Genomic DNA, 27,957 nt, shown 5'->3' with positions numbered 1-27,957 from the left:
CACCGCATGTTCGTGTACATACGCACACACAGAGATTACTTCCACACGGGACAGGTCACACCACGAACACACATTTTCCCCCACGCGTGAGCCCTGGGAAGTGTGGTCAGACTCCGGGGACCCGGAGCACCAGCTATTACTCGGGGGCACCCCTTCGGAGTCGCAGCGGCCTCAGGCCCCCCGTCTCCAACTACAAGTCCCAGCAGTGGCGGGCGCGGGCGCCGACGGGAGGCCGGAGTCCGGAGAGACTACAAGTACCAGCAGGCTTGGCGCACACGCCGGGACTACGATTCCCAGGAACCTCAGCTCGCGGCTCGCGCAGAGCCCTCCGGGATATGTAGTCGTCGCGCGCACCTAATTCCTATTCATTCAGCCTCTGAAGAAACGTAAATTCCTCTCGCGGTCCACCGACGCGACTTCTCACGGGGCTAGCGAGGAGACGGAGCGCGCGCCGGGAAAGGAAAGATTCCAGGCCCCAACCGTGGCGCGGCCGGACGACGCGTGCGCATGCTCGGCGGTCGCCGGCGCCGGCGAAGGCGCGCGCGGGAGGCCTGGAGCGGCAGGCCCCGCCCCCTGGCCCGGTCCCCGGGCCCGGCGCGCCCCGCGTGAGGAGCCTGCGCAGACGGGGCGGGGCGGAGGGCCGCGGGGAGGGACTCGCGGCGCCTGCGCAGAGCGGCGGCTTCTCTCGCGAGGACGGACGCCATTATCGCATCTCCCCGACAAACACCACGAGAATTCCGCAGCCCACACGGTAATTGCAGCTCCCGCAGCCGGTCGCGTCTCCACCTCCCCCTTCCCGCGGGGCGAGAGCGAGAGCGAGAGCGAGATCTCCCCTCCTCCCTCCTCCCTGCGCCCTCCTCCGGCCGCCGCGCCCGCGCCCGCCGCCCCCGCCCGGGACGCCCTGCGCGGCCGCCCAACGGCCCGCCGCCTTCGGCCCCGCCGGCGCGCCCCGCTCCCGGCGCCCTCCCCGCCCGCTCTGGCTCCCCCGGCCGCCGCCGCCGCCGCCGCCCCCGCCAGCCGCCCCCGCCCCCCGCGAGGGCCCCGCGCCGCGCCCCGGACGGACCCGGGCACAGGCCTCCCCTGTCAGTCGGCGCCCGGGGCCCGCGGGCAGGCCGCCCTGCGCCCGGTGTGCCCGCCCCGCGGGGCCGAGGGCTCACGGGGAGGGGAGGGGAGGGGAGGGGAGCGCTCAGGCTTGGGGAGTGCGGCCTGGGGTTTGCCTCGAGACCCCCGCCCCGCCCCGCCCCCGGTGGGCGCCCTGCACCGGGCGCTCCTCGAGGACGCGGGGGCTCGGGGGCTGCCGGGGGGCTCGGGGGGCTCGGGGCTGGCCGCCCCTGGCGCCCTCTGCACCGGCTGCACCCCCCGGCCTCGCCAAGGTCGGGGTAGTCCAGGGGTCGCCCCAGGTGAGGGACCCGGGGGACCGCCCGCCCATTACTCCGCTTCCGGACCGCCCTGCATACGAGGATCTAGAGGATCTGGAGGATCTAGCGGCGGGGAGACCGCGGAACAGCCCCCGAGATGAGTCGTCTCTGTTTAGCTTCGTTCTCCCTTGTGTTGCACTAAAGTGAGAACATGTGCTCAGGATGTTGGATTCCGTGGACATCCCGTGGCCTTAGGGTCTGGAAGTGGCTGCCGTGCCCGCGCTCTGTGCTGTGGCTGGGCCTGCGGACCACTCCCAGGGCTTCTCATCGCAGCCATCTAGAGAGGTGACCGGCCACCGGGGTTAGGACACTCGTCCAAGACGCGGGGAGCCAAGGCCTTGAACTCCTCTCTCCGAGGTCCGTGCTCTTAAATAATAATACATCTAGCAGTCATGCACACGGTAAACCCTCAGGGGAAAACTTAGGTTGAAGAGCAACAGCCCCGTCTTACTCCTCAAAGACTTAACATCTTTTTGCTCTTGGGGAAGGTCTCCGTAGCTCTGGAGAGTACCTTGGTATTTTATTAGTCTTACACATTGTTGACATTCTGTTATCATACGATGATTGAGCCCTTCCTATCATATCCCACCTTTTCTATCCCCTTAATTCACTGTGTTCACTTGACTCAGATTGTTTAAGACCGAGCAAATACTGTTTTTCACTTCTACAGCTTTCTGTTTTTTTCTGTTGTTTGTAGTGGCCTTTCTTTTTCTTTGCATTCTCTGTTCCCATTGACTCTTTACGTTGTAAATTATCAAGGGATAAGGTCATCTCTCCAACTCCCCACTCCTCCCTCCCCCCCATCCTCCTCAGCCCTCTGTCCTCTTTTTCTAATCTGGATTGATTACTCAGGCCAGTACAAGTATTCTTCTGATATTTTCCTTTATTATACATCCCAGTTTGTACAGGATTCCATGTTTTAATCTTGGCTTTCTTCATTTCAATATCATTTCTGCCAAATAGTCTTATTCGTTTTGAGTAACTCCTTACAATCCGCTTTGGTGTTAGGACATTTCCAGAGTGCCCTAGGATGTGGAGTCTCACTGTGGATGTTCAGTGCTTCTGGGCGCTTGCCCTTCAGCTCTGGGAAATCCTCTTGTATCTGACAATTTCCCCTGCATTTACTCTTTTATTTTGATGATGGACATCTTGGATTGACCCACTGAATCTTGTGTCTTTATCCTCTTTTGTCATTTTCTTCTCTTTTTTGGGAGAGGGCTTCAAGTTATCTTCCAATCCTGTTTAAAATTTTTTATTTCCACAGTTGAAAATTGATCAAAAACTTATGTGTTCTCCCCGCCCCCCCCCCCCCCAGTAGCTACTTGTGAACATATTCTTGATTTTGAGGATACCAACATGGGATTTTTTTCAATTCTTTTGTTCTTTGATTTCTTATTTCCTCTAGTGCCATTGTTGCCTTTTAAAAAATATTGGCTTCATACTTCATGTGGCAAATATTCCTTAAATATTGGTAATTGTTGTTTAAAGCAAGAGGAAATGGGCAGAGAGCTCTGAGTCTGTGGGGCTGGTTTTGAAAATGTGTGGGTCTCCCCTCAAGTCATTGGGAACTTGTTACTGTGTGGGACTTTGAGTGCCAGATTGCAGAGACTTTTTCTGTGGGTCTTACAGCTTAAGACCAGATCCCTTTGATTTGGGATTGGTCTACCTGGTCTAGGGAGGGTGTGAGCAGAAACGGCCTGTGCTCTGCTGAGTGTTCTGGCCTGCCACAGGCTTACCCACTTTGGCTGTACCCACTCCTGTATGCCCCAGATTGTGGTTTCCTTTGCCTCCATTAGATCCTATCAGTCTCCCAGAAATTTGCAAAGTATCTTGTCTGTGTCATATTTTCTTTCTTGTGGGATTGTTATATGCAATTAAAAATTAATTTAATGGGATGAGCAGAGATCACCTTTGTGGCAAGTTGCTCCTTGTGAGCAGGAATTACAGAGCCCGTTCTTGTCTTTCTGCTCTGCTGCCTCTCTTGGTAATGGATGCCATCCGTCAGTGGAACCGATGCCCTGAGCATTGTCCCCGTGGTCATCTCCGCGTTGCAGTGTGGGCGGATGTCGTGTGTTCCTCCTGGAGGTTCTGGCTCTGCAGCCTTGGAGGCATGCCAAGCTCAGCTGGGGAAGGCCAACCATAGACAAGTGTAGCAAAGGTTGTGATTTCAGACTCTTAAGGTTGTCTTATCACACTGGCTTCTTATACCATGTCATTGTACTAAGGTAGCACTTCAGTGTGCCAAGTTTAAGGATCGCCTCTAGTTAAGCAGTGATTACTGTACATGAAGTGTAATCTTGGTGCATTTTAGTCAGCTGTCCTTCGAAAGTTGTGTACAGTGAAATATGTCAGCTATATCTGTCAGGGCCTAGCAAGGCTCACATGAGGTGGTTCATGGGCCAGTGACATTACCATCACTGGGTGTTTGAGAGAAAGGCAAACTCTCAGGCCCCCACCAGACATGGGATCAGAATCTGCAGCTTTGTAAACTTTTAATTTTGAGACTTTTAATTTTAGATTTACAGAAAAGTTGCAAAAATAGTTCACAGAGCTTCCCTGTTCCCGTCACCCGCTTCCCGTAATGCTGACTTCTTACATAACCAGATATCCATATGAAAATCAGGAAATTAACATCGGCACAGTACTGTTAACTAAAGTACAGACTTAACTGAATTTCGTAAGTTTTCCATTAATATCCTTTTTCTGTTTCAGGATCTAATCCAGGATCCCACTCTGCATTTAGTTGTCATGTCTCCTGAAGTCTCCAATCTGTGATCTTTACATAGCCCCAAAGTATCTCTCTAAAGATATTTATAAATTACAAAGGGAAAAATGGTAACTTCACAGTGGAAAAACCTACAAATACCACCTTAACATCACCAGTAATAAGACATATGATATCACGTACCCCAGTGTGATACACTGAGACAAATGCTTACATTGTTCAGTCACGAGAAAACCCAAATTGAGGGTCACTCACCAAAATCTTAACTGGTGCTCCTCAAAAAGTATCCAGGTCTTGAAAAAACAGGGAAAGACTCAATTTGCATGTAAAAAGATTGCTGGGTGTGGTATATATGTCCTTTGATGCAGAAGAAATACTTCCTGTGCTAGATGGTCACCAAGGAAATAAGATAAAGAACAGTCTTGTTTTGTGGATTGCTACTTGGGTGCTTCGGGCACAGGTTCTGGGTGAGCTGTGGTAATGGTTTAGTGATAGCACCCAGTATAGCTGAGAAAGCCATCATCTTTAAGATCTTTGTCTACATTGTATAAATCCTGACAACTTTAGCTGTATGGTTAAATACATGACCCACAAGACTAACTTTAAAATGTACACATAACTATCAGTTTAGCTACTTAAGTCTGGGAAAAATAAACATTTTTCTCATTTTGAAGGAGCTCCTGGGGGAAAATAACACATTAAGGTTTTCAATGAGAACGTCTCAGATAAAAGCTTTAAAAAGTCCTCCCTATAATAGGTAAATAAAGATCGTTACTGTGTTCTCTGACTTCACGTATATGATGGTCATAACAAAATCACATAATGGATTGTTCATTGGAAGTACTCTGAACCATTCTGAAATGTTCATTTTCTTGGGACGTGAGGAGGAGTTTTAGGGAATTTGAGAGCCAAGTACTGAGTGGGATCATATGACTGGAATTTGCTCTTAAAAAGCTACACTTGTTTTTTTTGGGGGGGCCAGTACCTGGAGGTTATTTAGCTCATGGCGGAGAATTAGAATTAGCAGTCACCCCTACTTTTCCCTTTTTTTTCTAACCCTTCGGTTTTCCACTTTTGTACAGGCTGTGAAACCAGTTAAAAATTAGAGCTTTAGCTAATACACTATCTTTGCCTCGCCTTTTGGCTCTGTTCATTGTCCAGGACTATGCCTGGCTTTTCCGGGAGAAAGTTCTTGACTCCTCACCCCCAGTGCAGTGGTGAAGGTATGGCCTCCTCACAATGCTCCAGAGTACACCTCTAAGAGGAAGCAGAACTGGGGATCAGCACCTGGAGCCTCCCATTGCTTGAAACCTGTGGATGTTGTTGAATTAAAATGTGATGGAAATATTAAGCCACAAGCAGATAGTATGCCCAAAATATTGTGATATCGCATGAAATTGATTCCTCTTTTGAATTAATTTTTCTGCACCTTTCATTTCTATCCATAGTCAAGAACTGTATGATTTCATTAAATATTTTGGAGCCATATACCTCCATAGTAGAGTGGACAGTAAGATTCACTTTCTGACTGTAAGAAGTGTCACATTGGGGGGGAGAGGTGGTGGTGATGGTGGATGACTGGTGAATAACCCGTGAGCTCAGATTGCTCCCAGTGCATAAGTAATGGAAGAACAATATCCAACAAAGGTCCAGAGAAGGCAGAGATGAGAACGTGTGTTAATTAGATCGCTGACAAAGTAGTAGGTGGAATGGATGCGTATGTGGAAATTGCCATTTCCTTGCCTTGTATTCGCATATAAAAGAATTGAGCACACGTAGAGCACTGGAAGTGAAGGTGGGTTGGACAGGACCCCCGGTTAGACAGAGGTCTGGCCACGAGGGTGGGAGTGTGGTCAGGAAACCAAGACTACGTTGAGCCTATCAAGCTGAGGCCTCAGCATCTGTGGGCAGAACCCTGTACTGACAAACTGTTTAGTAATAAAGATTTATATTCTGTGCTTCAAAAAGTGCTGTTTGTGGTTTGTAGTGATTTTTCCTTTTTTCACAAGGTAGAAAATCATCAAATAATTTGAAGCAAAGTTTAACCTTTCTGAGCTGGAAGGGGGTTTGGATGAAGCTAGCAGGGAAAACTTGGTGTGTGTACTGCCGGCACTCCCTCCCTGCTGTCAACTGTGTCCAGTGTTGTGGCCAGAGCTCCAGGCATCTGAACCTCACAGAGCAGGGACGGATGGACTCAGGCTGCGGTTCCTGCTGTCACCATGGTGCAGCCCTGTGATTCCGTCGGCAGGTGGATGGCCAAGATGTACCTGTCTGCTGTTACACCATCCTCCTGTGAACTCTCGTCGGCAGGAGCCGAGACTGGGCCTCAGGAGCAAAGTGCTGCATTAGGCTTCCTTGTCTGCCAGAACGCTTCCCTGGAGATGCTGTGTAATTCACACCCCTTGTGCTTTTACACTGAATTGGACAGAGAAGGCCTAGTGTCCTGTTGACTAGCTAAAAGTGGCAGCTGCCTGTTGGCAGTGAATTGGTCTTCTTAGCTTTGTAATTAAACATCTTGTGAATTTTTAAGATTTGTGACATTCAAGTAATTTTCACATTTTTTTGCAAAGTGAGGATTTAGTATGTTATTTTAGACTTGTGTAATTCAAACTTGTACAATGCAATCATCCTGTGTTAGGGAGGAGAAAAAGTGGAAGGGGCCACATAAAATAATAACAAGTATGTAATGCTTGGGGTTCCCTTCAAACACAGCTGCTAATGAAAAGTGCAGTTAGACTTGGTTCTTGAGTTCTGGGGATCATTCAAGAACTCCGTAAGCCTGCTTTTCCTTATTGGGATTTCTATGGATCCAATTATAACGAATCAGAAGCCACTCTCTACGGCTGACAAGAGGTGGAGCAAGAAGAGCCAGTGGAGACCTGGAGACAGTTGAACCGCCCTGTAATAATAGTGCAGCCACCTCTTTCAGAGCTCAACATCCCTGTTCTACGGTAATAGGTCCTGATTTCTTTATTCTTCAGTCTTGAGGCAGTTTCAAGATCTGAAGATGCCACCAATGTCTTCATAAACACTTTTGAGCTCTAGGGCAGAAGTCTCAATAAACTTTTTCTGTAAAGGGCCAGATAAGTGAATATTTTTGACTCTGGTGTCTCTGTCATAACTGCTCAGCTGTGCCCTTTAGGGTGGAAGCCAGCATGGGTGTAGTTGTTTTCTGGTAGAACTCTACAAAATAGCAGGATTTAGCCCCTGGGCTATAGTTTGTGAGTTCCCCAAGCTCTAAACTAAAAATACTAATGCAAGGTGGAGAAATAAATCAAAGTTGGGGGTTCAGTAACAGTGAGATGGTAGGAATACTTCGACTGATGCCAAGTACCGTTCAGAGTGTGTCCTCCCCTTACGGGTGGTGGTGCTGCTCGCCAGCAGCATCACGCTCTTAATTACAGACGTCGAGACTTGGGGCAATCTGGAAGAAGGCCACTGAGCTGTCTCATTCACCTCCTGAAGGTGCTGAGAGTGTAGGTCAGAAATTTAGTTCATTTTAGGGTAATCTTGGAAAGGAAGTGGCAGTGGCAGCCTTTCAGAAGTAGAACGAGTGATGACAAAGTTGCCTTCAAATGAGAATGCTTCCATCCATCCTCACTGCTGTTCCATGGAGAAAAAGCCTCAGCATCTCTTCGTAGGAATTGGGTGTTTTCAGACTTAGAAGTTGCAGGAATATTACAAAGAATTGTGACAGTCTTCTAGATTTTTAGGTTTTCTCTCCTCTCTACAAATCTGTGTGTGTGTATTTTTTCCCTGAACAATGTAAGATATGATGCCCCTTTGGTCTTAAATCCTTAAGAGGCTGTTTTCTATATTCCAGGGATATTCTTTTATACAACCACAACATAATTATTAAAATTCAGAGTTTCTCATTGATACAACTCTATTATCTGAGCAACAGATTTAATTCGATTTTACTAGTTATTCCAGTGATGTCCTTAGTAAAAGAAAAAGGGACTCATACACTTTGATGCATCTGTTTTTCCTCAAGGATATTTTCCCTGGCATACGTAATCATAAATTAGGTCCACACTCCTTACAAACTACAAGTTCAGTAAAATCAAAAGTGTGAACTGTTGATGAAAATCACTGAATAACCATTTCTTTCTGCCCTTCTGTTGAGAGAGGAATGGGAGGACTCAGTAAAGAGACAGAATGCTAGCTCTTTCTAAGGTCTGCTCAGATCCTTAGCTGCATGTATCGATGCATTGTGATTAGAATGTACTAGAATTGTGGGTCAGAAATGAACATGACCTCCCATGGTGTCATTACCTAGATTTATTTTTTAAAAACTTAAAATTTCCTAAGGTTGCTTTCAGGTAGATGTTATCCTATTGGGCTAGGTAAGAGTTCTTTTCCAAGGGTACCTGGTTAGTGCTGGACCGTTTTTTTGTTTGTTTGTTTTTTAAATAAGAGTCTAAATATTTTGGGTTTCCAAGTTGAAATTTGTCCCCCTTGAAAGTCAGGTTAATGGGCTAAGGTGAAAACATTTTTGAGATGCAGATAAATTATGTCATGTGTCTTTTTTTTTTTTTTTAAGATTTTATTTATTAGAGCATGTGAGGGAGCAGGAACAGGGAGAGGGGGTGAGGGAGAAGGAGAAGCAGACAGTCCCATGGATCAGGGAGCCCAAGGTGGGGCTTGATCCCAGGACCCCAGGATCATGACCTGAGTGGAAAGCAGACACTCAACTGACTGAGCCACCCAGGCACCCCTATGTCATGTGTCTTTAATCAAAGTGAATTATTTGGTGTAGCAAACAAATTTTCTTAAAATTTAAATATCATCTGGAAATGATCTTAACCTGTAATAGTTCTGGGCCCCTTTGCTGCTGTCCAGTCTGAAGTTGTGCCTGGAGTCCTGGTTTGCTTGGCCCCCTTGTTTGGTTCCCCCACTTAAGTCTAGACTAGAGTTCTGTGCTCCAGGTAGCAGGTATTGAGATGTTTCTGGGTTTGGGTGGAGTAGTCCTCTCCAGAGAGGCGTTTCAGCTCTGTTGCCCATAAGATTGTCTTAATGTTATGTGGGCTAGGAGAGTGTTGGGGCCTGAGACCCAGAGCTCCTTGTGCTGGCTGTTTGGCTCCTGCAGGGACGGGCAGCCCTGGCCCCACATGCCAGGTGGTATGGTGGGGAGCACTCCTGAAACCCTCAGCTCAGCATTTACCAGGCTTGCAACCTGGACTCTCAAGTCCTCATCCCACCGCACACAGGCTTCCTGATGTTCTCGAGCCCCAATAGGAAGGCCTACTAGTTTGAAGAAGATATTTGACTACTAAAGTGGCTTTAAAAAATTAAACTGTAGATACATGCTTTACATGGACATTTTTGTTGGCATGAACTTTCAATCTTCTACCTGAACCAGTTAATTTTGGGGTTCCAAGTGGTTTCTTTACTTTTTGTATTGTTTTCATGACTGAGTTTGGACTACATAATGAGAACTCTGAGCTTGACAGACCATACTGAGAGACCATAAACTTAGATCCCTGGGCCCTGTGACGATAGTGGCATGGGATGTGTCTACCACCCTTGAACCCGTGTGAGAGCTGTGCATGGGTCAGCCAGTGTCCCTGACATGACCTTAGCAAGTCTTCCTAGACTCTGTTTTCTGTTGTAGATCATATTAATTACTTCTCCTTGGTTATCAGCTGTGCCTCTGAGGGGTTGCACTTGCTTGACGTGTTGTGTGGATCAGAAACCTCTAGAACTGTCCCTGCATCTGCTACCTGTCATTGTTACTTATTTTAATGACTGCTCGAGTTGGGAGTTAATCTTTTGTTTTTGTGTTGCCTGGTTAGGATTACAAATCCCCTTAACATTTTGGCACGTGCTAGTTGTTTCGTTTGGTTTCTGTGAAACTGCGAGGTGGAAAAAGCAGATTAGGACACTGTAGTATCCTTACCCTTGGACTGCTGACCACCCTCCTCCCTTGGCTTTGCAGTATGTGGCATTGAGCAGGAGAAACAGATGGGTGATAAAAGGCTTTCAGTTTCCGGAGGGAGCTACAGGATAGATGGTTGGGCAGACGCCAGGGAGGAAGAGCAAGCATGGGTGATGGATAACATATGGGCCCTGTTAGCAGGACACAGAGGTTTGACTGTGGAGCATGCTCTGCTTCCTCCCAATCCCCACCCCCCTTTTCTTCAGGGTACTCTGGTCTCATTTCCCTTAGTAAACATTCATACTGTGTTGCATCTAAGGGGAGTGTTTAGGGATGGGCCTGTCTGTAAAATGGGGGCACAACGGCCCCCATCCATTATTGTGAAGACTGAATGATATGATGCTTAATACATGGCAACTCCTGTAATTACTGTTATCAGCATCACCTTCCAGGTCCTGGGTCATCTTATGCTTGTCAAGCTTGTAAGGTGCTAGCTTAATTGATAGAAATGTGCATGTAGCCAGAATTTTTTTTTAAGATTTTATTTATTTATTCATGAGAATACACAGAGAGGAAAGAGAGAGAGGCAGGGACACAGGATGGCTGTAGGCGGCGCTAAACTGCTGAACCACCAGGGCTGCCCCCCCCCCCCCCTTTTTTTTTGTAGTCAGAATTTTGTTTGTGGTAAACTTACATCATAGAATCTTGAAATTTTAGAACTGGCCAGAAACTTAGAGGTGTTTTAAATTAGTAAACTTGCTAAGGAAAAGCTTGGCCATGCGTGTAAAGTACACATTTATTGTAAGTACAAGAACCTGCAATGACTTTTGTGTTTCTGCTGTGAGGGACTGATCAGTATGTGCTCCACCGAACACTGTCCCAGCAACCCTCCTTGATAGACATTAGGTTTCAGATACCCTCTTGTTCTCTCCAGGGAAGTGACTTCTCTTGCACTTTTTATTGTAAATTGTGGTAGATGCTGTAACTACACAGTGCTGTAATTTGTGTTGTTATTCAGTGATATGTCGTTGAGAATATTTTTTTTAAAGATTTAAAAAAAATGTATTCATGAGAGACACAGAGAGAGAGAGGCAGAGACACAGGCAGAGGGAGAAGCAGGCTCCCCATAGGGAGCCCGATGTGGGACTTGATCGCAGGACTCCAGGATCACCCCCTGGGCTGAAGGCAGGCACCAAACCGCTGAGCCACCCAGGGATCCCCTACTTTGTTGAGAATTTTAAATCTTATTAGATGATTTTAGACAGTTTGCAATAGTATGAATTCTTATAATCTTAGGGTCAATATTTCTTATATGAACATATGTCTGTGGAGAAAGTGTTTAATTTGTCTTTAATTCAGTCATAGAATGAGCTATCTCTGGATTTAGGTATATGATCATAACAATCAATACAATGTTTCTTTGAAACATAGCTTTCTTCTCTAGAGGTGGAAGAATTGGCCCATGTCATCTCATGCATTTCCACACTTCTGAATGTCTTCCATCTTAACTGAAAAAATAGAGGTACAAGTACATCAAGTGTATAGGAGAGAGGTTGACTTTCAACTGCAGTCTCCAAGTATTGAATGCTTTTTTTTTTTTTTTTTAATGAGATAAAACCAAGATTTCTACTGTCCTATAGCTGAAGGGTTGAAAGACCTGTCAGGCCCAAGACCTGAAGCGTGGGTTTCAGGATTATCTTTGTTTACAGGAACATTTGAACTGCAGGGTCATTCCTTTACTCAACTAGTATTTGTGGATGACTTCCACATGCCCAGCATGATTCTTGGCAACATTGGTCACCCAATGCCTACTGCAATGGTTTTAACATTAAAGGGAGACTTTCAGGCACCGGACAAATCCTTACAGCCCCAAAGCAGCCATAGACAGCATGCAAACAGCTGGGCATGGCTGTGTTCCAATAAAACTTTATTCATGGACACTGAAATTGAGTTTCATGTAATTTCATGTCACAAAATAGCATCTTTTTTTTTTCTTTTGGCTCATGTACAAAAACAGGTGGAGAGTTGCATTTGGCTTAGAATACATTTGTTAAATGGATGAATAAAAGGAGGCTATCAAGAGGCAGACGGGGCAGAGCCAGATTGGGGAAGGTTTGAAACCTAGGGAGAAATTTGGATGTAACACTATAAGCAGAGGAGGGCATGGAAGGTACTTAAGCTAGGCTTTGAGAGGATGAGCTTTCTTTGGAAGAATGTTAATGTGCAACTTGTCTACGGGTGGATGAGAGAGGATTGGTTTCTTGCCTGAGCCCTCTGTGGCTTTGGGATGGACCAAGGGGACACTCAGCCTGCCAGATCAATGGACTCAAATTCAGATTGTGTTACAGGGAGATGGTGCTGTGTGTCAGGGGCTAGAGGAGGAATTGGTGAGAGGCCAGTTCAAGGATGATGGGGCACCCAGCAGACCAGGTGCAATGGAAGGAAGCAGAAGGAGGAAGTGGAGGAGGAGGAGGAAGAGGAGGAGGGAGGGAGGGAGGGAAGATGGAAGGAAGGAAGGGAGGAAGGAAGGGAGGAAGGAAGGGAGGAAGGAAGGGAGGAAGGAAGGAAGGAAGGAAGGAAGGAAGGAAGGAAGGAAGGAAGTCAGTCAGGTCAAAATCAGCAAGCATAAAGAAGCCGTGGGGTTTGGTAATGGTTGGATACTTAAGGGTAGCAGAGCAGAAGAAGTTCAAAAAAGTCTGCAGAGTTCTTTGTGGGAGGGGTCGGGAGATTGGTGGTATCTCCTTGAGCTTTCTTGGGGGAAGATTAGTGCTGGTGCAGGAAGAGTTCAGCTTTGAAAGTGTTGGAGTGGATTTTATTGTTAAAGGCCATAGTGTGTTTGAAATACGGGGTGAGAGGGCAAGGTGGGAGATGGGGATTACTCCCAGTCATTGATGTGTGAGCCTGCTGGCAGTCCTGGGAGACCATCCATCCATCTAGCATCCCAGGGCTATATCCTGGGAGCGGGGAAGGGGCCTCACTAGTGCCCCACAGCGTGTGGGTCATTTGGAACCAGGTGGATGAATGCTCCGCAGATGAAGGGGGGAGCGTTTGCAGGAGGGCAGAGGTACTGGGAGAAGGAGGGAGAAATGGAAGGGCTAGGGCCCAAAGGTACTCAGTCATTGATACAGGGCTCTTGTCTGGTCCCTTGGAGAAAAGCTCCAGTCTGACACTGAGTTTGGAAACAGTATTGTTTGAGATTCAGAGGGAGAGGGAAGAGACGTTGTGGATGAGGGTTCTAGAACATGCCTTAAGAGTTTGGCACAGGAGGGATGTCATGGCAGCTAGTGAGCAGCTAGTGGATTGAGAGTTTTATTATTTTTGTTTTTTTTCTAAACATTTACTTAAGAGCTTTTATCAGATACATTGCAGAGTAGTATAGGTTGTTCTTGTGTATCCACACCCAGTTTCTCCCTGTATCGTCAACACACACCAGCATGATGTGGGGCCAGGGCCGCGACAGGGAGCACTCCAGGCACTGCTTGGCCTGTCAGCATGAGCAGGTTCTGTGGAGTCAGTGGTTCTGTGCTGCCCTTCCTCCCCTTAATCCAGAGAAAAGTTGCTAGAAGACAGCAGTGAGTTCACAGGTGTGTGTCCTCCATCTAGACTCAAAAAGGATTAGTATTTTGGGGCATTGCTTCATCCATGTGTACAGGCACCCCTTGGAGATACTGTGGGTTTGGTTCCAAACCTCTGCAACAAAGCAAATATTGCAATAAAGTGAGTCAAATGAGTCTTACGGTTTCCCAGTGTATATACATGTTTACACTATAGTTGATTAAGTGTGCAATAGTGTGCGTTATGTCTAAAAAAGCAGTACACCTACCTTGTTTAAAAACACTTTACTGTTAAAAAATGCTAATCATCATCTTTGCTTTCAGTGAATCATAATTACTGATCACAGATCAGCACAACAAGTAATAATGAAAAAGTTTGAAATACTGTGAGAATTACACATTTTGGTAATTTTTGCTAACCTGTAATTTTTTCTGCTTTTGAAAATTAGTTGCAGAGATCACTGTATTTCACCACTAAATGCTTGATGCTCACGTCCTGAGAACAAGAACATTCACATAACCTCTAAAAAATGAATATATTAAGTGTCACTGAAGATATTGTCCATATTTAAATGTCCCCCCAAATTTGTTTATGGCTGATGACCCCCACCACTAGGACCTCACTGCCTCTGGCAGATCTCCTTAGGTTTCGTTAATTGAGAGCGAGCCTCTGCTAGTTTTATGCTGTGGGCTTTTCCATGGTCCTGGCCAGTAGACCTGTACCTTTATCCCCTTCTTTCTGCCAACTCCCCAGATCTTTACGAAGGCTGTGGGGTAGCTGCCTCAACCTGTGTTCCCCTAGCTAGGCCTCTTCTTAGCTCTAGCTAAGCAGTAGATCCCAGGTGGATCCCAATTGTCACTTGTACTTGGTCACTATTTTATTGAGTATCTTAAGGGCAGGGTCATGTTCTCTTTCTTTGTAGCATCTGTCGGGCGCAGTGCCCAGTGGTTATTTTTTGAAGAATGTGGGAATGAACGCAGGAAGATCACTTAATATTGTGTGAAAGAGTTCACAGAGACTAAAATTCCTCCTAGAATGAAGAAATAAGGCTGAAATATTTAAATCTGCAGGTGGGTGTACATTAACGTACTCCTGTATCTTTGGCAGAGGTAGTATTTTATGTTGTCAGAGTAAATACTTAACGTCGTGAACAATTTATAGCTACCAGGGAAGAATTAAAATATGGGTATTATAATAGTAAACACCAAAAATTTTATTGCAAGGTAAACACAAGCTTCTCTAGTGTATTTACATTTATCTTTGGCAGTTGGTTAATCAAATAAAAGTTGCTTGTAATTGTTTATGGTTTGTATTTTATACCAGAAGTTATCTGAAATTCACTTTAAGTCATACATGGTTCTTATGCTTTCTTTCTGGATATACAATACCTGAAAGCAGTGGTTGTTAAAAGTGTGGTCCAAGGAACCCCATGGGTGTCCTTGAGACCTTGACAGGGGGGTCTGTGAGATCAGACGGTTGTAATAATGATCATAAGAGGTCATTTGCTTTTTTTGTGTGTTGACATTTGCACTGATGGTGTGGGGTTGATGTGTCAAAGCTGCTGCCGCCTGGCTGCAGTTGGGTCCTTCTATTCTTCACTGCAATTAAAAAAAGCCATTTTCACCTAAAAATGACCCTGATGAAGTAGTAAAAATTCGTTTATTAGGTCTCAACGTTTGAGTACAACTCTTTTTAATACTCAGTGGGACAAAACAGGAAGTTTGTGGAAAACACTTCTGCATTTCAGAGTTGGAGCATTGCCTGGAGGACAAGCTTTTCTGCACTTAAGTTGCTAGCTGAACTAGCCCTGTTTTTTCATGGACCAATATGAAAGAATAATTGATAAACTACAATTATTTCTTACTAATTGAACAAAGCCTGTTACTTCAAGGAAAGCAACTAATGCTATTGCTGAAGAGAAAATTTGAGCTTTCAAGTGGAATTGGAATTTTGCAAAGTATGCCTCTGTCACTGTGATCCTGACAGCTTCTCAATACTTAAAGATGTTTCTGATATCAGTGTTAATATTAATGAATGTAATGCTGATAATACATAATGAACTGCGTTTGGAAAACTTGAATGACTCAATAAACCAGTATTTTCCACATGATCAATGCACGATGTTGCAAAGTTGCATTTGGGTGGAAGATCCATTGAAAGTTCAAGACAGACCAATGGATTTGAAAGTAATAATTTGAAAGTAATAAAGTAAAAAGTTTACCGATAAGGTTTTAGATTGCACACTGCAACAAGATTTCAGGGAAAAATAAAACACCTGTCGAGTGTTGGTATTGTCTTAACAAAGAGTACCCGCAGTTTTCTGAATTGGCTGGTAAAATATTGTCCCCACAGGACTTCTTTGTGAGGGTGGGTTTTCTTTGTGTGCATCAACTAACATATTTCCTAATGTAAGAATGAAAGCTGACAGATATGAAAATCCACTTGTTTTCCATTAAGTCTGACATGAAGGAGCTGTGTGAAAATGCCAAACTACGTCCTGCTTCTTGCTAAGATTTTGCTGCTGCTGTTTTGGAAACTATAGTTGTTTATCGTAAAAAATATTTTACATATAATATGTTGATTTTTATAATTTTTTGTTGATTTCTATAATTTTTAAATGAATAAAGAAGTATTCAAACATTTTCTGTTCTAATTTCAAATATGGTAACTACTGATAGATATACCTATACAAGCACAGGCTTCTTGGACCTCACCCACTTTACGATGGTAAAGGGGTGCTGAGCCCAGGATGCATGTGAACTGGGGCAGTAGGTGCTGTGGGACCAGTTTCAATGCAGCCACTTTTCTTTCCTGCATCATGGTTGGTATTTGAGGAGGTGTGTACCTTTTGGAAAAAATGAGTAAAAGTGGCAAAGTTAATCAAACATGAACCCTAAGGGGAAGGACCTGCATCTGAGGCCCATTTGGCATTCTTTTTCTAATTTTAAATGTAAACACATCTGGGCCAGCTGTCTTAACCAAGGAATGGTGTGGCTGGCTTTTCCCAGGAAGAAGGGGAAACCATAGGAAGAAGGGTTTCCTACTTCCCAATTTCCTTGTTTACCTGTCCCCAGACAGGGTGTTGATAGTTATATGTTCCCTTCCTTCCCCAGTTTGTCTTTTGTATACTGCCTTCCCACCCTGCATTGATTTCAGAGAAAAAAAATAAGCAAGCTGCGTCTTTTTCACATAATTATCTTAATTATGTTCTTACTACACTTAGATCCAAAAGAATTTGACCTAATGGAATGATCTTTGGTTTCGTGGAGGTTTCCCTTTTTCTGGAGATTCAGCTTCAGGTTCTACTTAGCCACTTCTTCACGTGGGAATGGAAATAATTGTTGTGATTTTTATGGTGTGGGCTTGACATTCCTGCTCAGGTGCACACAGAACCCCCAGCAGGAGCCATGCAAGATGAGAGGCGGTGGCTCTAGGGGCACTGGGCAGGCTGTAGGAGCTCTGTGCTGGCGGTCCTTGTCTGCACTGCCGTTTCAGGGCTCAGCATCCATTCGGGTGGTGGCACCCTGAGACTCTTGGACTCATGTAGGGACGCACCTACCCTCAGAGTTGTTCATTCAGTTCACATCTTCTTCATGGACAGTGTGAAGTCACACCAGTTGTCTATTTTGAGGCCCCTCCAAGCTAGGGTCATGCCTGACTTTCTCCTCCGTAACTGTGCCTCTTCCGCTGGCCACGCTGTGTGTATCTGATGGTGGGTAGCTTACAGTAGTAGCACAGAGTCACTTCGCTGCTGTGGGAGGTTGTGTGGAAAGACCCTCATCCAAGACAGATTCAGCATCAGAGCTTTGTTTAGGGGTTAATATAAGAAACCGCTTTACGGGCAGCCCTGGTGGCTTGGTGGTTTAGCACTGCCTGCAGCCCAGGGCGTGATCCTGGAGACCCTGGATCGAGTCCCACGTCTGGCTCCCTGCATGGTGCCTGCTTCTCCTTCTGCCTGTGTCTCTGCCTCTCTCTCTCTCTCTCTCTGTGTGTCTCTATGAATAAATAAATAAAATATTAAAAAAAAAACAGCTTTGCAAAGAATTTCTGCCCTAAAAAAACTGGTGGGAAAAAGAAACCTGTACATGTGACATCCCTGAGACAGACCGAGTGATGTTCTTGTGGTGACAGAAGATCCCAGTGTAGACACAAGGAGGCTTTCTTGTTTTGCTTATTTTTTTCTTGCTTCCTTTTTCCTAATGAAAGCTGATAGTCCGGGACGCCTGGGTGGCTCAGCGGTTGAGCATCTGCCTTTGGCACAGGGCATGATCCTGGAGTCCCAGGATCGAGTCCCACATCAGGCTCCCTGTATGGAGCCTGCTTCTCCCTCTGCATTTTTCTCTGCATCTCTCTCTCTCTCTCTCTGTCTCTCATAAATGAATAAAATCTTAAAAAAAAAAAAAAGCTGATAGTCTGTCCATAGCATTTGTGCTTTAACCTTTGCTGCTAAAGTCAAGTTGCATGCTCAATTACAGTAGCTTTTCTTTTATTCCTGTTTTAATGGCCTTGTGGTTTTATTTTTTGGGTATCCAAAATATTTAAAAATTAGCAAAATTAAAAATAAATTTGTGGTTCTGTATTTCAGCTGATGAACAGCTGCTAGTGTCTGCTGCTGACAACTGATGAGCAGTTTGCTGTATTTTCATTGTTAACAACGGAATGTGCCGTTCACATGAAGGTCGCTGTCATAAACTAAACAGAGTTGGGACTTAATTATAGTCTAGTCTTTATTGGAACCAAGATATAGATCCAGTACTTTGAAGACTTTACTCTCTGGCTCTTAAGTAGACATGCTGACAGTCCTAGTTCTGCATTGATGTGTGACCCCACCGATAAGTCCAGTGGATTTATCATCCAGGTGCTTGTCGTGGCCCAGTGTGTGCCAGGCCCTGTGCTAGGCAGGGAGCAAAGTGATTGAAATTCCTGCCTGAACGGAGCTTCTCTTCTAGTTAGGGGAGACAGGTGCGTATGTAGTGAGTTAAGCTCTCAGTGCCTTGTGACAAAGCAGAAGAGGGGAGCAAGGAGCCATGCAGGTGCTGATGGTGGGTTTTGAATGGGTGTAGTTCTGTCTCTGGGAAGATGGTGTTGGGCAGAGGCATTAGGTGGCAGAGGGCCCAGTGGATGTTGGAGGGCTGGGGCTCTGAGCTTGGACAGGTCCAGCAAGGAGCCGTGGGGAGAGCCTGAGGGGCACCGGAGGGTGCCAGCTGGTACACAGTTGTCTTCAGAGTGCCAGGAAGCTCATGAGTTAGGAAGAAGCCTTTGGTGGGCTTTGAATAGATGAGGGACGTGGTCTGACATGTATTTTAATGTGATCTGCATGGCTTTTTAACTAGGTATTGGGAATAATTATAGGGCAAAGACAGAGCAGGGAGATTATGCAGAGGCCAGTGCACAAATCCAGATGTGAGAAGATGAGGCCAGAGTGCATGAAGTGAGAGATATGCCCACAGCTTGGCTGTAAGAGGGACAAGAGCCAAGGACTGAAGGTTTTGACATGGAGAGTCGGAGGAGCAGGGTGGTTGTGGGGTGGGTATTGAGTGCAGTTCAGGTATGTTGAAACTGAGACCAGACACCCAGGGATGGTGTCCAGGACGCTGTTGGCTACGTGGATCTGGAGTTCACGTGAGAGGTCTGAGTTGAAGGGTGGGCCTGCGTCGTCAGCCACAGGTGGTGTTCCAGTGCTACTGAGTGAGAAGAGGTCCTCCACTGAGCCTGGGCATCCCGCCAAGTCAGGAAGATGATGAGCACCCCCATAGAAGGGAAGGCAAGAGAGAGGCAGGTGGAGGAGGTGGGAGCAAGCCTGTGCCGGTGTTGCTGGCGGGGAGCATGGACCCACCTGGTTGGTCTAATTGGGCTAGGTTCTACAGGGAATGGAGGCAGCAAGTCTAGGCAGCTCTTAGGGAGGTGGTTTGCCCTGAAGGGGAGGAGCAAGATGGCCAGCTGAGCCCTGGGAAGGAGGGGCTGTGATGTGGAAGGGGGAGCAGAGAGGGAGGTGAGGTGGGGAGGGCCCGGGGCAATGGCGCTTCGGGAGCCCCCAGAGCTGTGTGGATTCGAGCACATGGCCGGCTGAGGCAGTTGCCTGGTATTTGTCAGGATTTGATGTGGTTGGACTTGTCTAAATACTTACCGGTTTTAGAGGGACAGTTTCATAGTGATAATAATACGTGCTTACAGAAGACTCAGCACTCAGCTGAGGGAGGATAAAGGATGAGAGTTGTCTGTACTCCCCCTCCCTGCCAGATACCAGGAAGTTCACCATGACGCCTTTACACGTGCACATGGACCTGTGACTCCACAGGCACGCAGTTATTAGAAAACGGGATTGGGATCATATATGTACTGTTCTATAATTTTCCATATATATGTATATATATTTCCATATATATATATATATTTCTGTTAGTATTATATTCTGGAGATCTTTCAATTTGGTTCACATATTAAGCCAGTCTCGCTCACATTAATGAGTGTAGTGTTTCGCAGTGTGGTGTGCCATTGTTTATTCCACCATTCTCCTGAGATCGAGCACTTCGGTTGTTGATTTGGGTTGGTGGGTCCTTTTTTCATGTGCCCCAGGGGAGATGCTCTCTTCATGGGCTTGCTAGGGTCGAACTGGTCATTTCCATCAGAGACATTATTGACATTAATCTCAGCTCAGCTGCTTTATTGTATTAAGACTGGACTACCTCCAGGACTTCTGAGAAATGGTAAATTTAATTTGCCAAAATGGCAGCCGCATGTAGTACTCTGCTCCAGTTTTCTTGGGCCTGTTGCCCTAGTTTTTCCTATTCAAACCTTCACTGTTAGCAGAATTTTAAATGACTCTCTCCTGGCAGCTGAACCGTTTTGAGTAAACGACTTGGATAGTGCTGTGGCGTCCTCATTGGGAAGAGCTTGGGATTGAGGATTTTTATGGTGAGCTTGGAGGATTTTCTTAAGCCGCTCATAGAACTTTCAGAGACCAGGAAAAAGCTTGAACTAGGTGTTTGAAAACTTTCCATTAGCCCTTCGTGAGGGATGCTATTTAACCTGGAACCTGTGAACCCAGGGCCATCTGAACGGACTTGAGGGTGCCACACTTAAGGTTAAGGCTGGCTGCATGTGACAGGTTCCAGAATATGCTGTTTTAGAGCAGGTGGTTGGTTATTTTCCGATGAGGGAAGTTTGAGGCTGGTAGTCCTGGGACATGTGGCAGCTTCCGTCTTGTTCTTTGCTCTGCTCTTCTAGTTCTTTCTGTCCCACCCTCATCTCTGGAGTCCAGCAGCAGGAGGACAAGTGGGAGGGCCGTGGCCACATGCCAGCTGCCCTGTAAAGAGGTGTCCTGGAAGCTGCCATGCACCATGTCTGCACTTAAATCCCATCGTCGAGAACTGGTCACTTGAGTACAGCATGCTGCAGGAGTAGCTGGGGTAGGGGGTGGGGGGTGTCTGCCTGGTGGCCTCATGTCCCAGGAAATGAGGACTCTTACCCCGAGCATCAGGAGAACAGCTTCTGGGATAGGCAGCTATGGTTGGTGTGGGTGAAGCTCTGAAACTTGGCAGAATTTTGTCTCTCTGTGCTTTTTTTCTTTTTCTTTTTTCCTGGAAAAGAGCTCATAGCGTTTTGTTTTGTTTTAGATTTTGAAAGCAGTCTGCGACCTGAAAACGTTTAAATCCACCCCTCAAAGGTTGGGTGGGTGGTATTATCTCACTGAGGTCTTACTGCCTACATTAAGCGATTCACTGTGTCCTTTAACTGTCTTCGCTTAGGTTCTTGATTTGGACAAAGGAAGACCGAGTTTATGGCATGAGGAGCTCTTAGAGGTCATCTTCAGAGGACACAGAGGTAGCACAACACCTGTTTCTTCACATCTGACAGGCTCCCATGTCCGCTCTGCCCACTAGATCTCCCTCCCACGGATGAGCACAGGCAGCAGCGTTCAGAACTCTACTCTGCAATTGAGGCGGGAATGGGGAATCCCTAGCAGTTTATGCCCATATGTTTAGATGACCAATATTTTTTTCTTCTTTTTTTTCAAGTAGGCTCCACACTTGGTGTGGGGCTCGAACTCATGACCCTGAGATCAAGACCTGAGCTGAGATCGAGCAGGATGCTTAACTGACTGAGCCATCCATGTGCCCCTATTTGACCATTTTTAAAAAGTGCTTTTTATTTCTAAAAAGGTGATAAATGCACAGGATAAAAATGCAGATATTATAAAAAGGTGAAAAGGGAAAAATAATTTCCTGTCCCTTGTATGTCCCAGGAATAGTCTGTGCATACTTAGCCTATGTCTTTAAGAAAAAAGCATGCTATACACTTCTGCCCTGCTTATGTTCACGTAATTCCACGTCTTGGGAGGTGTTTCTTAGAGGCATCCGCCTAGTTCTTACACACAACTGCTTGGTGTGTCCATTGTGTGTGCCTTGTTTTAAAAACTCCCTGTTGATGGACACATAGTCCACAGTCCCTCTTTTGCATCTAAAGCAATGCCTCCATTGTTACGGGTTCAGTGGGTCTGCAGATCTCTGCACGTGGATATGAATGTGGGTGCTGGAAGGATTCCTGAGTGGTATGTGGGGTCTAGGCCATGGCCATTGGCATCGTAATTGCCCTCGCCTGCTGCCCTGGAAGGAGCCATACCCATCTACGTTGGCCCTGGAAACATTGGAGCGCGCCCACCCCTCACCCTCCTGGGACACACAGTGGTGCTCCCCTGTCTGATGGTGGAAGATGATGTCTTGTTTAACTTTGCAGTTTATAAATTGCGTGAAGGGTTGAGTTCTCGTGTTCAAAAGCCTTGTGCCTTCTTTTTTCTGTAAATTCCCTCTCATTTTATATGCTCATTTTTCATTAGGTTTATTGGTTCCATTTCTTGCAAAGTCACTCCTTCGTTTCTTAGTGGCAATACTTCCATGCAGAGATGCTTCTTACCATGGGACTGTTTTCTCTGTGGCACAGTTTAGGTAGAAAGCAGGATAAGTGTCCAATTCTTTGTTTTTATCATCAATGTTAATAGTTAATGACTGGGTTCATAGCACCTTCCGAAGGTGACCTTCTGTGTTGTTAGTAGCATGAGGTCATGAACTTAAAAATAGTTTTTTGAGCCCACTGACATGGGTAACCTTGTTGATGGTCAGTGTTTCTTTCCTCTTTGGCGAGGAGGAGCTGCTTCATGTTGACTCTGCGCCCTCTGCGACGACCCCAATGTCTGTCATAGCTTCCTTACCTCTGGCCTGGCCAGGTGTTCCAGGCTCACTCTGCGTCATCCTTGTCCCAGACCTGGACTCAGTAGTCCTGGAAGCCCGGATTTCTTCTGGTGAAAAGTGGTATTTAAGCATCACAGTGTGGGCTCTCGGGACACACATTGCTCCTGATTCGACCACTGTTTCTTTGCCTTTTTGGTGAATTCTTTCTTTTTAGAGAATTAGAGTGCGTGTGCAGACATACAGCACATTTGTTCGTACTTGCGACCCAATGCACAGCCCCAGGGTGTTGTCTGACCTCTGGGTCCACTTTCCTGGTTCCCAAGGAGTCAAAGAATGATAGAGTTGGAATATCCCGGAAGTCCTTATCTGCACATAGGGTGTTCTCAGGAAGGAATTCCAATGCCACCAGTCAGTGTGATCACAGAAGGTTGTTGGTATTTATTTTGTGTACATTCTTCCAATTTTTCTCCCCATTTTAAACAGTTAAAATTATATGTATATCAATGGGCATAGAACTCTTGTGTACAGTGCTTTTCCTTTATATTCTTCACTTAGTTCTGCTTGTGAGTCTGTAATTCTTGCCACTAACCAGTTCTTATGTTGTCTCTTCAAGTGATTTTGGTTTTCTAAGGTTTGTTTTCTCGCAGTTTTTTCAGGAAGGGTTTATGGAATACCCTCCTGAGTACTAGATGTTGATAAATGTTTGTTGCCTTTACACTTGAAAGTCATTTTGTCTGGATATAAAATTCTTGCCTCATGTTTCTTAGAGTATCTTAGAGATGTTAGTCTATTTTTTTGTTGTTGTAGTTTGATAATTAATTTTTCCCCCTACTTTAAGTCACCTGGTCTTTTAGCTTGGATGTGTAAAGAAATTTCTCTCTTTTCTCTCAATAATGTTTTCATTAGAATGTATCTTGGGATTGGGTATCCGTCTTCACCTCCCCCCCGCCCCAAGTTTGTGATGTGTCTCTTTCGTAAGTAGTTTCAGAGTTTCCCCCTTCCAGGGAGTTGCCTTGACTCACACTCTTGGGCACTCTGTGTCCTTGGGTTTTGCCCTGCTTTTCCCTCCTAGAGCCGCCGCCTCCACGTCCACTGGGCCATCTTTGCCCACTGTTTGTGCTCCTCTTTCTTGAACTATTTTCTTTCATCCTTATTCTTAAAGTTTTCCTCCACTTCTCATTTCCTGTGCCTGGTTCCTTTTGGTTTCCTTCATCTCTGACCCTCTTGGGTTCTATCCCTGCACTTTTGTACTTTGTAATGCTGGCTTAGGGTTCACCGTGAACCTTGTCCCTCAAAGCATGCTTTCATGGTCTTTAGTAGCATTATTTTCCTCTTTATTCTCTTTTAAAATATATTATCTTTGCATGAGATTGGACTTCAGTGTTTTCTGTTGTTCATTTTCATGTGGAATTACTTTTCCTGAATATTTAGAAGGCAAGCATGATTTAGAATAGTTTTTTCTAATTTCATTGTTCTAGAGCTCTATATCCTATTGATTTTAGAAAGTTTTAAAATGCAGCAGTTTATTTTCTGAGCTCTCCTAGCTTTGATTTTCTCCCCCATCCCCCATCCCCCCCCCCCCTTTTTAAAGTAGGCTCTACACCTAACATGGGGCTTGAACTTACAACACTGAGATCAAGAGTCACATGCTATACCAGCTGAACCAGCCAGGTGCCCCTTTCTCTCCCACCTTTCATTTCATTCCCACCAATCAGACTTTCATTTTCCTCTCACTTTTCCCTGTCCTATACATCTGGTATTCTATTCCTAGTCATTTCTTTTTAGTGTATTTAGCCTAGAAGGGAGGATAATTAGCTCTGAGAGTTCCTGGGGCCCAGACTATTCTAGGCCTTCTGGATGCTTCTGCAAAGGCCTTTGCAGTTTTCTGCCCTTGGACTCTGCTCACCTCCTGGTTGCAGCTGCTGTCATCAGGTGGACCGATTGCTTCTTTCTGCTTTCTGCTTCATCCCTGCTTCCACCACAGTGATCTTGTAGCTCTCAGTGGTTTATCCCAACTTGCTGGTATTTTGGGGCTCATTAGGAACACCTCATCACTCAATCTTGTTGTGGATGTTGACCTGGAGTTTGTTCTTACTATCCTAGTTGCTCATATGTTTTTATGGGTGGGGGCGTTGGGGAGGGTTGGAAACCTACGGCACTCTGTCCTGGTGCCTGGGGAGGCCTCCTTTCCCTTCCCCATAGTGTGTCATCAGTTTCTCCTTTGTTGAGGACCGTTGGTGCTTGAGTACTTCATTCAGTGTTGTGTCAGGTGTATTAGCTGTGAATAAAAATGCCTTTGCGATCTTATATTTGATCGTGCATTTATGTAAAAATGTTACACATATTCTGTAAAGGAAGGTTTAACGTAGGAGCTTAACATATGAGTTCCTCCTTTTACAAATTTTGTCTCTAAGAAGTTCTATAAATTTTAAATCTGGTTGAAGGAGAAGAGCCACACTATTTAAAGGATATAAGAATGTGTGTGACACCTCCAAATTTAACTTCATGCCTCTTGGACTTACTTATTAAAAGGAGATGTCATTAGGCCCCTAGTTGAAAGTAGGTGATCTGAAAGTTAATTTGACTCCTCCTGCCCCACAGGAATGGTGACTGGGGGCTGTGAGCACTTCAGCGGTGAGAGGAACTGTGCCACAGAATGGAGGCCATTGCCCCTGCCCCCAAAGAACATGGAGCCAGGTTGTGGAAAGATCAATAAATGGTTTATTTTAAAAATATTTATTTACAAATAATTAAAACATAAAGTATAATATGTGAAAATATTATGGTGACATTGATCCTAAAGATCTCCAGGACATCCTGTTTTTAAGTAGTATGTTTAGATCTGTGTATAGATAGCCCATATCTGGCATAACGTGAACTCATTTTTGTTTTGGAAGATAAGGTCCTTCTTGACCTAATCAAAGTGTTTCAGGAGCAAGAAGAAAGGAACTGCCTGTTCCAGATATGGTTTTTGGCTCAGGGATGACGGCTCAAACCCCTGCCCTAGAGGGTGACAGGACAGCAGTGCTCCCAGGGCCATGGTTGTGAGGTGGTGCTGTGGTTTGGGTCTGCTCTGGAAGCCAGAGGAAAGCAAAACAGAGGCACTTAGTTGGGCGGGGGGGGCACTTTGAGTAGCAGAAAGGGAATATGGGAGCACCCTTGGAGAGGAAGGGTCCACTCAGGTAAAATCCAGGAAGTGGGGGTGTGTGTTCCAGTTGGAGAACAGCAGTGGGCATGCAGTAGTCCTCCCGGGTGCGATACAGGTTGATGATGGGCAAGTGTACTTCTGCGGAAGGCAGGGGCCCACTGAGACTACCAGCATGGGGATGGCCTGGTCAGGCCATCATAAGAAGCTGGCTTGGGAGGTAGCGTAGGGAGTGGACCAAGGAAGTGGGAGACGATCAGGAAGGGGCTGGTCTAGTGGGCAAAGATGGAGACAGTGAGCAGGGTTTGCGAACTGCTTCTGGCTTCTCAGAGAACACTGCCATGTGGTGGTCTGAAGCCAGGAGAGCCCTGTATTAAACCTTGCGCAGCACCTGACGTGCTCTGAGATACACCTGCTTAGTAGTTTGTCTCATGTCCCAGGTCACGATCGTGATCTCCCTGTTTGTCTTGATTTTGTAGGTGGCAGAAACCCAGTCCTCCGTGAATCTGATTCCTGCCCCCTCACCGGCCACTCTCTTCTCTCTCTGGATGATGTCAGAACAGGATCTGGCGGATGTGGTGCAGATTGCTGTGGAAGACCTGAGTCCTGGTCACCCAGGTACGGCGCTGTGGGACAGTAGGTGAATTCTTATACTCTCTTCTTCACAAATCCAGAAGCACTTCCAGAAATTTTCTTTCCTTTAAAAGTAAAGCAAGAGAAGAAGTGATACATGTGCTAGGCATGGAGGGTGGACATATCAGCACCGCATCCATCCATCCTGAGGGGCAGCCCTCCAGCACCCGCCTGCAGCAGTCCTGTGACACTCAGGCTTCCACAGCTTTCCTCCTTACAGCTTCCTGCCTTTACAATCCATTTCTGTAATGCACATTAGAAACCTTGCTTTGTTGGTGTGGACAAATCTGCCTCAGGTGTAGCCCAACCGCTGGACCTCTTTCCCATACACACCATTTACCTTGTGTGCACTGTTTTCCCTCCCTGTATGCCCTGCAGCAGAGAGCCTTGCTGGGATCTCTTGGCAAATATTTTTGTAGGGTAAGTTCCCAGAAGTAGAATTGCTCTGTATGTTCAAAATTTTGATAAGACACTGACAGATTTCCCAGAAATGTTTATTGATTCTTTCATTGACTGTGTGTGAGAACAACTTTATTCCTGTACTTTTGTTAAGGCTGGTAATTTTTCTTAATAATGCTAACAGCACACATCTACTTTGAAACTTTAAATATTTGTTTTGAGAAGACTCTTTATAAAAGAAACTGTAAAATTGAGGAATTCAATCTATGAAAAAGCTTTGTCTATACATTTATTTTAGAAGATTTCTTTGTAAATTTCTTTTTCTTTCTTCTCTTTTTTAATGTTTGAGGTGAGAAAGTGCACACAACAAAATCACTGGGTCTTACAGTTGCCTGGTTATTATTTTTGGAATAGTAGGATTGAAATGCTGACTTTTTTTTCCCCACAGAAAAGAGGATTTAGAAATCTTGTAAGAAAGTAGGAAGATGTGTATCTTTTATGATCTGTTTGATATATTAACTGAAAAAAATTCATTTGAAAAATAAGAGAAAAAACTTCATTTGGAACTTAGTTGTAGTCTGGAAGGGAGAGAAGTGTAAATGATTTTAGAATTAAACGAGCGGTCACAAAGAAATAGAGGCACTCCTTCAGAAATGCTGTGCCTTTTTCCTTATTTTGCCTCTACTTTGTTTATAAGAACTGCTGTCACCTATTGGCTGGTGAGATCAAGAGCCTGTCAAGTCATTGGACAAAGTTAGGGCCTGTGAGTGTAGCTGTGTGACCAGTCTTTGTGAAAGCTGACCAATTTGTTGAGAGTGAGAACTTGCAGCCTTGGCCTCATTAGCACCATGCCTTAGATGCCATTGAGATAAATACATACATACATACATACATACATGCATACATAAGAGAACCACTATCACTGCCCATAAAAATTTAAAAAATAACTTCATATTTTGGTAGGTGAATGACTGTTCCTTTAGAAAACATACACTGAGATGTTATAAAATAAAAAT

The 27,957-nt window shown here is 45.4% G+C and overlaps 1 protein-coding gene across 10 annotated transcripts in view; it reads left to right on the top strand.

Moving 5' to 3' along the window:
• Positions 1 to 611: 611 nt before the first annotated feature.
• Positions 612 to 27,957, top strand: part of LOC112646807 (BTG3 associated nuclear protein) — a 104,902-nt gene continuing 77,556 nt past the window's right edge. For 6 of the 10 annotated variants that reach the window (XM_025427071.3, XM_025427070.3, XM_025427069.3 and 3 more), the window contains exons 1-2: positions 612 to 751; positions 26,389 to 26,527. In XM_025427071.3, coding sequence (XP_025282856.1) covers positions 26,458 to 26,527 — 70 coding nt within the window. In that variant the 5' untranslated portion in view covers positions 612 to 751; positions 26,389 to 26,457. Of the gene's footprint in view, positions 752 to 1,327; positions 1,776 to 21,324; positions 21,401 to 26,388; positions 26,528 to 27,957 lie in introns of those variants that run through there. The other 4 variants (XM_035716048.2, XM_035716047.1, XM_025427066.2 and 1 more) reach the window with 2 other exon arrangements.

The sequence above is a fragment of the Canis lupus genome, chromosome 5 (genome assembly GCF_003254725.2).
Source record: "Canis lupus dingo isolate Sandy chromosome 5, ASM325472v2, whole genome shotgun sequence".
NCBI classification, from domain to species: Eukaryota; Metazoa; Chordata; class Mammalia; order Carnivora; family Canidae; genus Canis; species Canis lupus.
Note: the sequence above shows the minus strand (reverse complement) of the source record. Positions and strands in the feature narration are given on the sequence as shown.